The sequence below is a fragment of the Siniperca chuatsi genome, linkage group LG7 (genome assembly GCF_020085105.1).
Source record: "Siniperca chuatsi isolate FFG_IHB_CAS linkage group LG7, ASM2008510v1, whole genome shotgun sequence".
Taxonomy (NCBI): Eukaryota; Metazoa; Chordata; class Actinopteri; order Centrarchiformes; family Sinipercidae; genus Siniperca; species Siniperca chuatsi.
Window position 1 is genome coordinate 14,789,675 of NC_058048.1, and position 13,028 is coordinate 14,802,702.

The 13,028-nt window shown below is 41.5% G+C and overlaps 1 protein-coding gene across 3 annotated transcripts in view; it reads right to left on the reverse strand.

Annotated features, from left to right (window-relative positions):
- The window catches only part of gucy1a2 (guanylate cyclase 1, soluble, alpha 2), a 63,851-nt gene that overhangs the window by 47,295 nt on the left and 3,528 nt on the right, over positions 1-13,028 (reverse strand). For 2 of the 3 annotated variants that reach the window (XM_044203569.1, XM_044203567.1), the window contains exon 2: positions 7,691-7,752. In XM_044203569.1, the coding sequence (XP_044059504.1) occupies positions 7,691-7,752 (62 nt within the window). Of the gene's footprint in view, positions 1-530; positions 924-7,690; positions 7,753-13,028 lie in introns of those variants that run through there. The other variant, XM_044203568.1, reaches the window with a different exon arrangement.

The window sequence follows — 13,028 nt, forward strand, 5'->3', positions numbered from 1 at the left end:
TAGCGCCATACACACAGAAAGAGGTAAAATGTATTCTTTATATATTCTTAGGTTTTTGTACTTTAGGCCTGACTATAAGGAGGCTTGAGAGTACCTTTAAATCAAATTGCTTGAGTCAGTAATGAAAGATGGACAGAAAACCATGGCTGCTGGTAGAGTTTTTAGCAAACATTTTTGCATGTAGACCAAGGTTTCAAATTATTGTTTTCTTCAGTTTTTCCTGCTACCGGACATCCCATTTCTCTGACAATAACGACGGAGGGTCTAGATGGTAGGTTATAAATGATTTTATTTTGTTTATTATGTTTGATATTGTGATTGTTTTATTTATTTATTATTATTTATTTCAGACAGAGATCCTGAAAACTGGGGAATCCCTACACTCTCAAATTCCTGTAGATGAAAATAGTGAGTAATATTTATTATGAATTCATTTTCGATATAAAATTTTAGTTCTGAGCTTAAATCTAACGTTTCTCTCTGTCTCATCACGCAGTGAGATATCTGGAGGAACTTCAAGACTGTCTTACACCGATAGGACAGCCGTCTGTGTGGGGCGTAGGACCCGTCCCTCAGCCGCAGACAATCGATCAGGGCCTCTCTGCGCCAGCCAACCCGGGAGTATCTGGAGGACTGCTGGTCCGTCAGGTGCCTGATCAGGGCCTCTCTGCATCAACCGGCCCGGGAGTCTCTGCTGGAACTTTACCACAGGTTTTAGAGGTTTCTGGTCGAGAATCCTCCGTCACAGGTCATAACCGGTGAGGAAAGTGAAGGTTTGCAGCGAGGCTCAACCAGTCCTCATCCGCGGGCCTTGGCCAATCTGGGTGAAACTAGGCACCAGAGACCAGAAGCCCCGCGAGCCGATCTGGATGGAAATTCCTCTTCAGCATCCTCCAGCCCTGACAGTAGAGCTTCTGCTAACACTAGAAGATCATACAGAAGCGGTGAGTTTCTTATTTTAACTCATAATCTGAGATTCTGACGCTCTCTCCCTTCTCTCTCTTATGAAGCTGTATAGTATGCTGTAAGAATGTTGTAAAACAAGGTGTGACATTTTATTCAATAATTACGGATGAAAACAGAGATAGAATAGACCTTAGAGAGTTTTGGGCTTTATCGGATGAACTAGGATTATGAATGTAATAAACAATGCTTTAAACAGTTTAACGGTACCCTCTGAAAATGACATAAATCAAGCAGAATCCACTGAGTGCGGCGAAATTGTAAATCAGCTACAGCAAGGGGGTGGAATTTCACTCTCTGAAAACGATGTAAATCAGACGCCTGAGTGCAGTGTACGCTTACAACCAGAGACACCTGTTGCCTCCCCTGTTCAACTTTGGTGCAAGCAGCCAGAGGCAAGCCGCAGGTGGTAAAGCGCAGTACATTTAATTACGTTGAAATAAGAGAGTTTCTGAATTTTCCCCGTTCCGAGGATGCTGCAGCCGCAAGGGTTGATGCTGCCGTAGGAGGTGATGCTGCAGCAGCTCCTGATGCTGAGGCCAATTTTGCAGCATTCTACACTAATGTCTCAGATCAAATACTTAATATATACACTGCGCATGAGTGCTACATACAGCCTTTAGCACTCGACAAAGAATATAACCAGAAGTTAATATTCTATGACTTTGAAACCTTTGCCAACAAATGTCCCTTTTTTTGTGAGTACAAAAACGCTGCAGGGGGAGACGTGGTGCGCAACGGGGGTTCAGTGTGCCAAAGACTTTGTCCTGCATTTCAGGAGGCCGATGTATATGTTCATAGCGCACAATTCTAAAGGTTTTGACGGCTATCTTATTCTTAACGCCATGCTCGAATTGGGTGTAAAACCCTCCTTATTGATGACCGGGAGTAAACTTTTGTGTCTACAGAAGCCGCATTGTCGACAACGGTACATTGATTCGTTATCATTTTTATCCATGTCCCTTGGTTCTATGCTAGGCACTTTCGGTTTTGACAGTAAAGTCAAGCGCCACTCCCCCTGGCTCGAGATACCAGTCTATCCCCCAGAATGACGTTGCATTGAGAAAAAATGGTGTTTAACGAATAATTAATGATGGCAGCATCCTGAGCCAGGTTTGTCCCATCGGCGTTGGTGATTTTCAGACGGAAGTTTATAATGTATCGCTGAGATCTAAATATTTTTTACCGTCTCCAGGAATAATTTTCGATTTCGATAGGGCCTCGGTCGTTTAAAGCTTTTATGGGTGAAATTTTGTTTCGTTCGTATTTTTAAAATGTCTTTCAACTGATTTTCTCTTTTTTGATCAGCCTCCTTTTACACGTTGCCCTGGAGGCCTCTTTCTCGCTCTTCTAGCCAGAATCATAACATCCGCTCCCTCTTGACCTTCTGACCCCTGGTCCGACTGACGGGTTAATTTACCGACAGCCTGGCCTATGACGTCTGATGCAATGTTTTTTACTGCCGATTTAAGATGAGGTTTTGCAATGGCAAAACCTTTTTTTACCAGGGGTGATACAAAACAAAATCATTTTTAAAATATAGATCCAAATACTCTCCCGTACATCACAGGGGCTCCATAAAAACCAGGGAGACCCCCTCTCATTTGATTTTCATAATATCTCACAAAACGATTCATTCAGAAACATTTTTCACAGAGGAGGTAAAGCTTTTGAAGGTCTAAAATGGAGTTTTATGATTGTCTTCCCGAAGGTCAAGTTCACAGGCGTGTTTTGATCCGTCTGAATGTTTTCAATGTGATTTCTGGCAAGAGGTAAATACTCGGTGGGGTTAAAATACTGCGTGATGATGTTGCCATACGTGCCTTGTATATCGACGATTCTCAAGAGCGGAGTGTAAGCATCGGCAATGAGCTGCTCTTGCACAGCATCACTGTAACAGCAGAGGTGGTAAATCCCCGCCTTTATATCTGCCGGATAAGGAGCCATCCTTTCCTCGAACTTGGACCATTCTCCCGGTTCAAAGCCCAACATGTAAGCCGTGGGAAAAAGCGTTGATGATATTGACCTCCCGTATGAAATTCAAATCTCTTTTGAATGGCGCTAAAGTGTATAAATATATCAGTGCCAACTTTTCTAAGAAAGGAGTCCAGCTCTACCCAGAGGTGATTCAGGGAAACGTAATAACTTCCTCTAAACCTCTGAATGGGGATCTTGCCCTCTGAATCAAAGTAGGGCGCCTCTGCAGGAATGTTAAACCAGCTGTGTGGGTACAAAATCTATATGCTGTCCTAAGTCCATGCGGAAACTATGACTTGTATTATTTTTTTTAAATATCGAGGCTGGCATTAGAAGGTAGAGTCACATAATACCCCTCACTGGACCTTTGATCCACAATGTAGTGAAATTTTATCCAGAGTAAAACCCAGATAGGGTTACCCTTTGTTTTTATACATTTTCAAGGTCACAAGCCCTGACCCAACAGTTTTTCCAGCACACCAAGACGTATTTTTCACCCCTTTGCTTACATTCTCCCAGAATTTCTGCTACTTGATAGGCTTCGTCTTTAGCAACCTTCACTTTTTGTAACTCTGCATCGTAAAACGTCCCATCAATAGGTTCAGCATCGTAATCTCTCGAGGAATGCATTCACTAACTGTAAACAACTGATTCATATAACTCTGTATTTTTTTAATCAAACACTCGTCTCAACTTGGATATTCTCACTACATTGTCCTTCTTGAAATTCATTTTTAACTTGTCTTTGTGACGAGGTTTACCGTACAAGTTCTGAAAAACTTGATGGGTGTTCTCTGACGTCACCTGCATAGGAGTCATTTTTATACTCAAGTGTGTTATTGTAGATTTGAAGCAGTCCCTGTAAGACATCTGGATAACGCCTGGTGTTTTTAACTGTAAAATACCTCCACATTCTAGTTTTCAACGTACAATTAAATCTTTCAAATCACTGGCTGTAGCAAAATGATTAATGCGTTTCTTCTTCTTTCATCATGTTACGGACAGAGCAGACTGGAGACACCGAGATGAGACTGATATAGTTTATTGCACACAAAGGGAATTTGGAAATGTGAAGAGGATTATGCTACTGTCCTTTAACTGGTTGAAGAGGAGCTCTGGGGTTGAATAGACACACACTGGAGAGTGGAAACACGCGGGACCGGGAAGTGGAGCGACACACACTGGAGACTGGAGATGGTCGGGATCGGGGCTCTGGAGACGAGTAGACGTTTCGCTGATACATAGGTGAGTCCGTAGCATTGCGGAGGCAGGATATGAAGATCTGTCCTTATTCCAAACGAGACCAGACACTGACTGAGGTGAGGGATGGTGTTTTATAGGGGAGTGGAGTGATGATTAGGTGCAGGTGTGTGATAGGTGACAGGTGACTGGAATTAGTACTCGGGTGAGGGAGTGCGGTGTGTGTGTGGTGTAGTGGAGAGTGACTACTGGCTGGTGAGAACATGACAGGCTGTGACACATCAGGGCCTGAAAACTTTTGTTAAAGAATTCTTTTCCCGCGTCCGTTTGCAACTTTTCAGGTATCTGGCTATCTTTTAAAATGGAGGCTAAGGCCTTAGTGACCTCGGTTCCTGTTTTTTTCTTTAAGGTCCTTGCATAAACCTTTTTTGTAAATACATCGATGACAGTTAATAGACAATTAAAACCATCATTATGTTCCGCTATGGCCTGCATAACACAAAGATCTGCCTGAAACTGATTTTAGAGGTTGTGGTGCAAAAACGCTGTTTCTGGGAAAATGTATGCTGACAGGTTTATGTGGAGTATATGCATCCTGTTCAGATAAAAAATCTTTGACCGGGGCGACCTTTACATTGACCCCCATTTCAGCCTGCAGGGCTCTTTGTAGTCGATCCACTACGCCAAAAATGCCAGGATGTGACAGTTCTTAATACACATTTTTCAATAAAACTTCAGCCTTCTCCACCATCTCTCCTTCTGGGTACTGTCCGTGATTTTGAAGAGAACTTTTTAAGAACTGCTTTTTATTTACTAAATTTACTAATAATTTACTAAGGTTCAAGTTCAAACACAAAGTTTGTTGTTTTTTATTTTACTGAATCATTACACACTACAAGTTTTTAAATAAATCATACACAAAGTGGCTTTAATCAGCAGACACTACAAGTTTTAAAATGAATCATTACACACTACAAGTTCGCAAATCAATCATTAAGCACTGCAAGTTTTTGAATCATACAAAGTTGTTTTAATCAGCAGACAGTACAAGTTTAAAAATTAATCATTACAAACTACAAGTTTAAATCAAACACAAAGTTGTTTTAAGTCACTAAGCTACAACTTCTGATATGAGTAAAAAGAATCAAATCATACATTAATTCAACAACATCAGTTGTGTTTCATCACCTTTAAGGCCTGAGTTAATACTGTGGTCCCGATTTTACATCGAATAATGTTGTGCAATATTTGCACTTCACACGAGGTATTCACAGGCTGGTTGTTTTTTAAGCAATAACACACAGCATCAACAAACAGTGCATACAGAGTAAACACATGGTACACATTCAGTTTTGAAGAATCGACAGCTAAGTTTTTAATGATTTTACAAAACGTGTCAGATATTGAATTTTCGTAATGTTGTTTGTACAAGCAGATCCCAAGGTCTGTAAACAGACTGTGATCTAACAGTATCCAAAATCTTTTCTGGTGTAGTTACTTCAATGTCTCTTTTAGAATTAACATTTACCTTGTTTTACACGACTCAAACTAAAAAAAAAAAATAGTCCTCTACAGCTCTAAAAACTTTTCTCACACAATTGCCCATTTCTGTGGGTTTTATTCAAGTGAATTATTCAGGTCCTTTCCAAAACTTTACAGCATCTTCCAGTTTTTCAACCTTGTTGTTGTCTTCTCCGATCAGTGATTCATAAATCTCCTCAATCCTGTCTGCTATACAGACCGTTGTTTTTAGTTCATGAAGGAAGGCCTCTGTAATGCCTTGGACTCTGGATTCAGAAGCGTTAATACGGTGTGAGCCGAGCAGTCACTGGATGGCCGAGTTGACTTGACAGCCGTAACAGATTTCTTCTCTATATTTACTTAAAACAGCACTCAGCAAACCACCGCAGATTTCACCATATCCAGAAATAAGGACGACAACAACCCGTCTGGCACATCGCTCTGTTCCCGGTTCTGTTGTGCCGGGTCTGTCTAATTGGTGTCTGAATGATAGCCGGATGAGGCAGCGTCATCAGGAGGGGGAGGGCTGACTGGAAGAGTGGGTGGAATCCAGTGATCCGATGATTCTGGTGAGGTGCTTGGTGGGGTCCAACACTCGGGTGAGGACGCCGGAGAAGAATAAGGAGTGTAACACCTACTCATACCCCAAAGAGTCCCAGGGAGAAGACCCCGCAGCGGTGGTAGTGAGACTAGTATTGGGGCTCCCAGCCTAGGTTGATGATGGTGGTGTAGGAGGGGGAGCAGTATCTCGAGTCCTGGCCTGTGGTGATGATGGTGGTGTAAAAGGGTTAGACATTGTGAGTTGTTTTCCTATTTGTGTCTGTCGCCCCCTAACAAACCCCTGTTATAAATGATAAGAGGGGTGGGTGTAGGGGGTGTGTCTATGGAAAGGGGAGGGATTTTTTCACAACCACATGATCCTTCCAACACTGGCAGCGCTGGAAGAGAGACGTAATCCTTGCAGCGCTTTCTTTAAGCATTTTCAACCAGGCATCGACGGGGATGCACAACGTGGTGTGAAACACCCCACATTCAGAATTAAAATGCTCTGTGACAAAACGTCCAACGGGCTCATCTTCAGGATTCAAATGACATGTCACATGGTGGTACCATTTACCGGATGGGGTAGTCTTAGTCTCCCATACAGCTCTGAACCTTTTTTGTACGATGCACTCCTCCTCCTTCTCCTCCTTCTTGATCTCAGAGCTGTTACCGGAGTCTGGATTGATGTTTTCCTTGTTATCCCAGCATTCCTCCCTCACTACTAACGTTCTTTATTCTGCATCTCTGACCCACAGACTGGACGATGAATCTCCATTCTCCACTTTGAGGCACTGTGTCACCACAAGATTCACCACCCCCTAGTTGTTAGATGTGAGCGTAACAAAAATTACAATTCCGAAGGCCACAGAAAGAACACTTTCACTGCAGAACAGACTTATGTGCGTCAAAATATGATTTGCTCAAAGTACACCAGGGGTCAGTTCCATTGTACATGAATCAGGCAGAGAAAAAATGAGTGACAAAAAGTAAGGCCAAGGTGTGAAGGAAAGTGGACAGGAGAGAAAAAGAAATTCACCACAGAAAAAGAAAAATATGGAGAGGTCCTACTCCAGTGTCTATATTTGTATGCAGTATGTGCTTCATGTTAGCACGTGTTGTGCATGGCTGGGTCCTCTCTACTGAGGTTTACTGTTTTGACAGGGAGGTACAATAAGAGAGAGGCAGAGACAAGAGGTGAAGGAGTGTGTCTATATACTATGTGTGTCTGTCTGTCTGTGTGTGACCGAAGAAGACAGGGAGCCAGGGAGAATGAGGGGTAGCAGAGACAGTGAAAGGCTCACAGAGACTGAGCAGGTGTGTGTGTGACAGACAGACAGACAGAGAAGTGAGAAAAATAAAGGCAAAGGAGATAAAATCAATGATAGGGACACTAAGACATGACAGCAGGTAGACAGCCAGTGAGTGTGGAGATTGATAAAAGAGGATGGGATTTAGAAAGAGAACCAGCAAGTAAAGACAGTCTTACCTGATCTCTTGTTGTCTGTAGAATTGTAGAGTTCGCTGTAGAGCCTCCTGAACAGTCTGTGTCTGCAAGAAGAAGTGAAAATATTAGACAAGCATATGTGTATTTGCATTTATTTGTGCATCCATGTGTAATTGCATTTGCTTCACCTCTAAGCGTCGATACTGCACATATTCAGTGATTCCCAATAAAATCATGGTAATATATTACACACAAATTGGTGGCTTCCTTTTTGTAACCTGGACCATCTGAACAGACCAACAACCCTGCCAAAGTATCACCTGAAGTGTTATTGCAGGCACGACACACTCATATCTAATATGCCTTTTTCACAGAAGACATTTTGACATGTCACAGTAGGAAAAGCACAGGCGTAAATAATACAATTGATGATGGCTGAATTCCATTTAGCTGCTTCAGTTTCATGGTCCTGGTATTGTGCATGCTGTGCAGGCTCACTGTCACAGCTTATGGGACACTTGAATAAAACGGAGGCATTGTTAATGATATTAGTAACACCTGTGTTTTTCCTACTATGACAACTCAAAATGTCTGCTGTGAAAAAGGTCTACCTGTAAGCCTACAGACTTATGAAAACTAAAAGTGGATTATTAACCATCTCTGCACATTTGTATTACTTTTGGCTAAATATATTCTAAATTTAGCTTGAGTCTAAGTAGCTTCCACAGCGTAATTGCTGAGAAAAACTACTATTACTGTCATTCATTTTATTTTATATTTGAGTGTCATAAAGAGGAGTTCTACTAATAGGCCAGTGTTCAAAGTGAAATACAAAAACGAGATCACTTGAAACATGTGATTATCTGTGATATGGCTCAAATGCAAGGCTGTAGTGACAATACTAGAACACAATGTGCCAGCTGGAGAGGTCATTCGGAGGTCTCCGCCCACTCCGGACAGATACAGAAGTGATTTTGTGTGTGTGTGTGTGTGTGTGTGTGTGTGTGTGTGTGTAAAGAGGCTGAGAGGGAACAAGAGAGATAGAGACTGGTGAGTTGTGGGGTTGTAGAGCAAAAACATGAGACAGTGAGAAATGAGAGAGACAGAGTGTGTGTAGTCAGAGTAGAAATCTACATGTGTGTCAGTCAGCAGGTGTTATAGGTGAATATAGTTCTTTCGCTATCAGGTTAAATAACTGTTAGACGTCAAATTGTAGCTAACCAATTGGACAAAGTATCACAAATGTTTGGAGCTTCTCTTCTCAGTGCTGACTTGTTTTTCTTTATGCTGTATTTATCTCCACAACAACGCTAACAACTTTGAATATTGTAGCAGTCAGAGCCACTTGAAACAACGCCTCCTGATAGAAAAATATTTTTACTTTTAGCTACAGTGAGCCTTAGCAACAACAAGAGCAAGATGGTCACTTTTTACAAGCAACTGTGTAGACCTGATAGCTAAAAAGAATACCCGATGGTCCATATTTTCACAGTCTATTTGTGAGAAAAAACATGCTTTTACTCCCTGTCACCCCTCTATTCCCCACTTACACATCTGTGTGAATGTCTATGTATGCACTGTATGTGTGTGTGTAGAACAGAAATGGTGTTTTCTCATGACAATCTCTTACTGCATCCTTGATTCAGCTACTCATTTACCACAGAACATGCACATTATAGTGTGTGCACACAAGACTCTACAACATGACCACACACACTGGTACTAACTGACCCACACACACATGCAAACATGCTGTACACACACATCATCATTAGCCTGCATTGTTAAAATCGCTGGCATGTTTACTGTACACACAATTCGAAAGCCCATCACACATTAATCTCACTCAGTCAAACCAAGGTGCTTAGATGGTAGGATGTGGATAACAGCTAGCAGACCAATCTTAGATCACCTGGTTCGATAGATTGTTAAAACACACTACAACATCTACACTGGGAGGATTTGATTAGGATAATATAAACATAATATGGTAAAACAGAATTATGGTAATAAACTGAATGTGTTTCCTTAACTGAATAAAGATTTTAAAATATTACCATGGCAGTGGTGATAGTGTGTAGACAGGAGAAATGGCATGTAAGGGAAGATTAGACAAACAAAATGTTCCATTAAAATGAAAGTGTCCAAGAAAATTTCAGGTTGATGGTTTAAACTCAAACTTTATCTCTCCTCTCCTCCTTTATCTCACCCTTCTCTTTCTGTAGTTCCCTGTCTTCTTTATCCAAACCACTTTGTTTTGTTTGCTCTGTTTCTTTACCTTGGGAAGGGAGCAGAATCTCACCAATACTCACTCCATTCCTCTGTTGCTCTGCATTGCTTTCTTTCTCTATGAGGTTCAGTCATGCTCTTCTCTACTGTATGTAAACCTGCCTTTCCTGTGTGTCTTAGGACTGATTCCCTCTGACACAAACACATGCACATACAGCGCAGTGGACCAGCTCATCCTTGCCTCCTTTTATTGCATCTTCCTCTTCCAAATTTACATTAGCATGAACTGGTGTGGTGTATGGTCACAGAGCAGCGGGTACTGGTGCTTCAGCACAGTTGGAAAGCTGCCACCACTATTAAAGAAAATAGCAACTCCATACACCAGATGAGACCCAGCTAGATAAATCCCAGCATGAGACGCATCAGGCTTCTCTGTCGGGGAGGAGGCAAGTAATAAAGCAGGTACAAAGAAAACAATTCTGTTGCAATCAGCTTTATATCAGGATTTTTGAGGCAGTCTCTGAGGCACAGCAATTACTGTGACTGCAGCACAGCGGTGTTAGCGGTATAATGCAGCCAGTGCATCGGACAATTTTCCATGACTACACAAAATACTTGATGATATCTAGCTGTTGTTCCCTACAAAGGTTGAATGCACTTACTGTAAATCGCTTTGGACAAAAGTGTCTGCCAAATGAATGTAAAGTAAGGCAGAAGAGACGCAGGATGGAATCATGCTTCGCACAAGGGTTGCTCGGATACGGACAGGAGTTGAATCAACCAGTCAACTTGTGTTGTTGTGATTTGGGAGGTGTGCTCATCGACTCCTCTACGACCCACAGTTATCCATAACACCCTTCTCTGCGTTGGTTCACAGAGACGTTTATGTATATCTTCAGAGAAGCATAATTCCAGTTTAATTAGTTAAGTAAATTCTGGCCACTTGGGGAGACAATTGTGTACAAGAAGGAAAACATGTAAGTTTTAAGCATTTCAGTAGAGTGACGACCTTGAGCTTTGGTTACTCACAAGCCGATTTGTCATGTACATAATATTACTGCAGTTCTTACTGCATTTAAAATCCCATTGTTACTTGTCTCAGCTTCACTATCAACTGTCCAAAAAAGGAGAAACTGCTAAAAAATAATCTTAGCAGTTTCATAACAAATCAATTTGATTTATAAACAAACTTGTGAATCATGAAATGTTATTCATTATCTGCACTGATGGTATAATAGAGATCAAGCTGTGGTGAAGGGGAAATGTTTATTTTATCACTACTTTGTGCAGTTACAGACAAACAAAATGTTTTACAATCAATTTTGTTATATTGATTGTTTGAGAAGAAATGCTACACTGGTATGTTGTTTAAAACATGTTTTGAGAATATAAAAGGATCAGTGGAGTTAAGAATGAATATTCTTCTCTGATAGGAATTAAATCACTGAAGGGTGTGTAGATCAACACTTTTCCTCCCGATTTTAAGAAACTAGTCCCATTCAAAAGTATAACAACAATAGAGACAGGCTGATCGCAGCAAATAGCCAACTTCAATAGGTAAACTCATACAAAGCAGAGTGGATACGTTTCAGCCAGCATGTGTACACATGCAGCACAATGCCCAAACTGTATTTGGCTAAAAGCAAGGTAGATCTACTCTTTAATAAAACTGGTTCCTGATAGGGAAGACCACATATTTAGGATACACATATATACACACATTTGCACACTCACACACTTGTCTCACAGTTTTCATATTTGTGGCCAACACTCAGGGTCTTTTGATCTGCATCATGGGTCACTAAGCTAAAGGCCACCTTCTATGTGTATACACGAAACTGAGAGAGAGGGAGAGAGAAAATGAAGAATGTTTGCACACGTGTAAATGTGTGTGTGTATGTGTGTGTTGTTGCTTCTAGGTCAGTGTGGTCAGGGTGAAGACAACCACAGAGAGCATGCTGTGTTCTCTCTGTCACGGTCCATTGCAGTCAACAACGGACACTGCCACTGCACGCAGCCACTGTGTGTGTGAGAGTGGTGTGTGTGTGAGAGAGAGAACAAAAAAGATAATAAACAGTGTGTTGTGTTGTGAGTGAGTGAGCATATTTATGTGTCTATTGGCTAATTTGTTACTGTATGTTCTTACTGAAGGCAGCAATTAAATGTTTTGATGGCACCATCATCATTAATGTATTTCGAAAGTGGACATTAAACATGCTTTAGGAGAAATCCACGGTATGGTTGTTTGGCAGAGAGAGTTTAAGCTGCTCTAGCACAGTTCAGCCTAACACACACACACACACACACACACACACACACACACACACATAAACACCCTTCAGACACAGACAAAGACCTTGGACTTTCACCCTTTCCCTGTCCCTGTGAGCAAAGCACAACACCATAATGACCCTTACATATTTAGATTTTAAAAAGGCTCCATTGTTGCCCGACTGATGCCTGTAATTGCACTTACAGGCAAACAAACACATACTGGCATGCAGACAGACACACACACACACACACACACACACAGTTCCACAATGTTGCCCACATGTAAATGCTAGATATTATCATCAAGTGTTATACAAACCTGTCTTTAAGTGTTCCCTCTGCCCTATTTTTTTACAGATCTATTAAAGATCAGGGCCAGTAAGAGCTGCTGCTGAGAGCTGAAGTTGGCTCTCAGTGGTCCTCTCCAATATACACCAACTTCAGATTTTTAGCTGTGCTGTCGAATTTCATTATTCTGCGAGGTTGTGCCTGGGCAGCAGAAAAGGCTGACAATCACTGCTCTCCTATATAGATTTCTCTGCAACATCTATTTCTCCCAGGAATGGGACCAGAGGGTCTGAGCATTTGCACTTTGGAGAAACCTATTCCCACAACCTCCTTCAGTCTGATGAAAACACAGCAGTGCTCTTATGCTCCTAACGCCTAGATTAGAGGCAATGACTAGAGCACAAAACTGTTTATCTATCTATCCATCCATTATTAATCCATCAAGCAATCTCTATCTCTGACACATCTGACACATCTGATCTCGTGATACAATGTGGACTATGTAGACTCAAACAAGATGTGACTGATGGGATGATGGAGCACTGTACATTGACTGTGGTTCACTTCAGGCTTTATTTTTAATTTCATC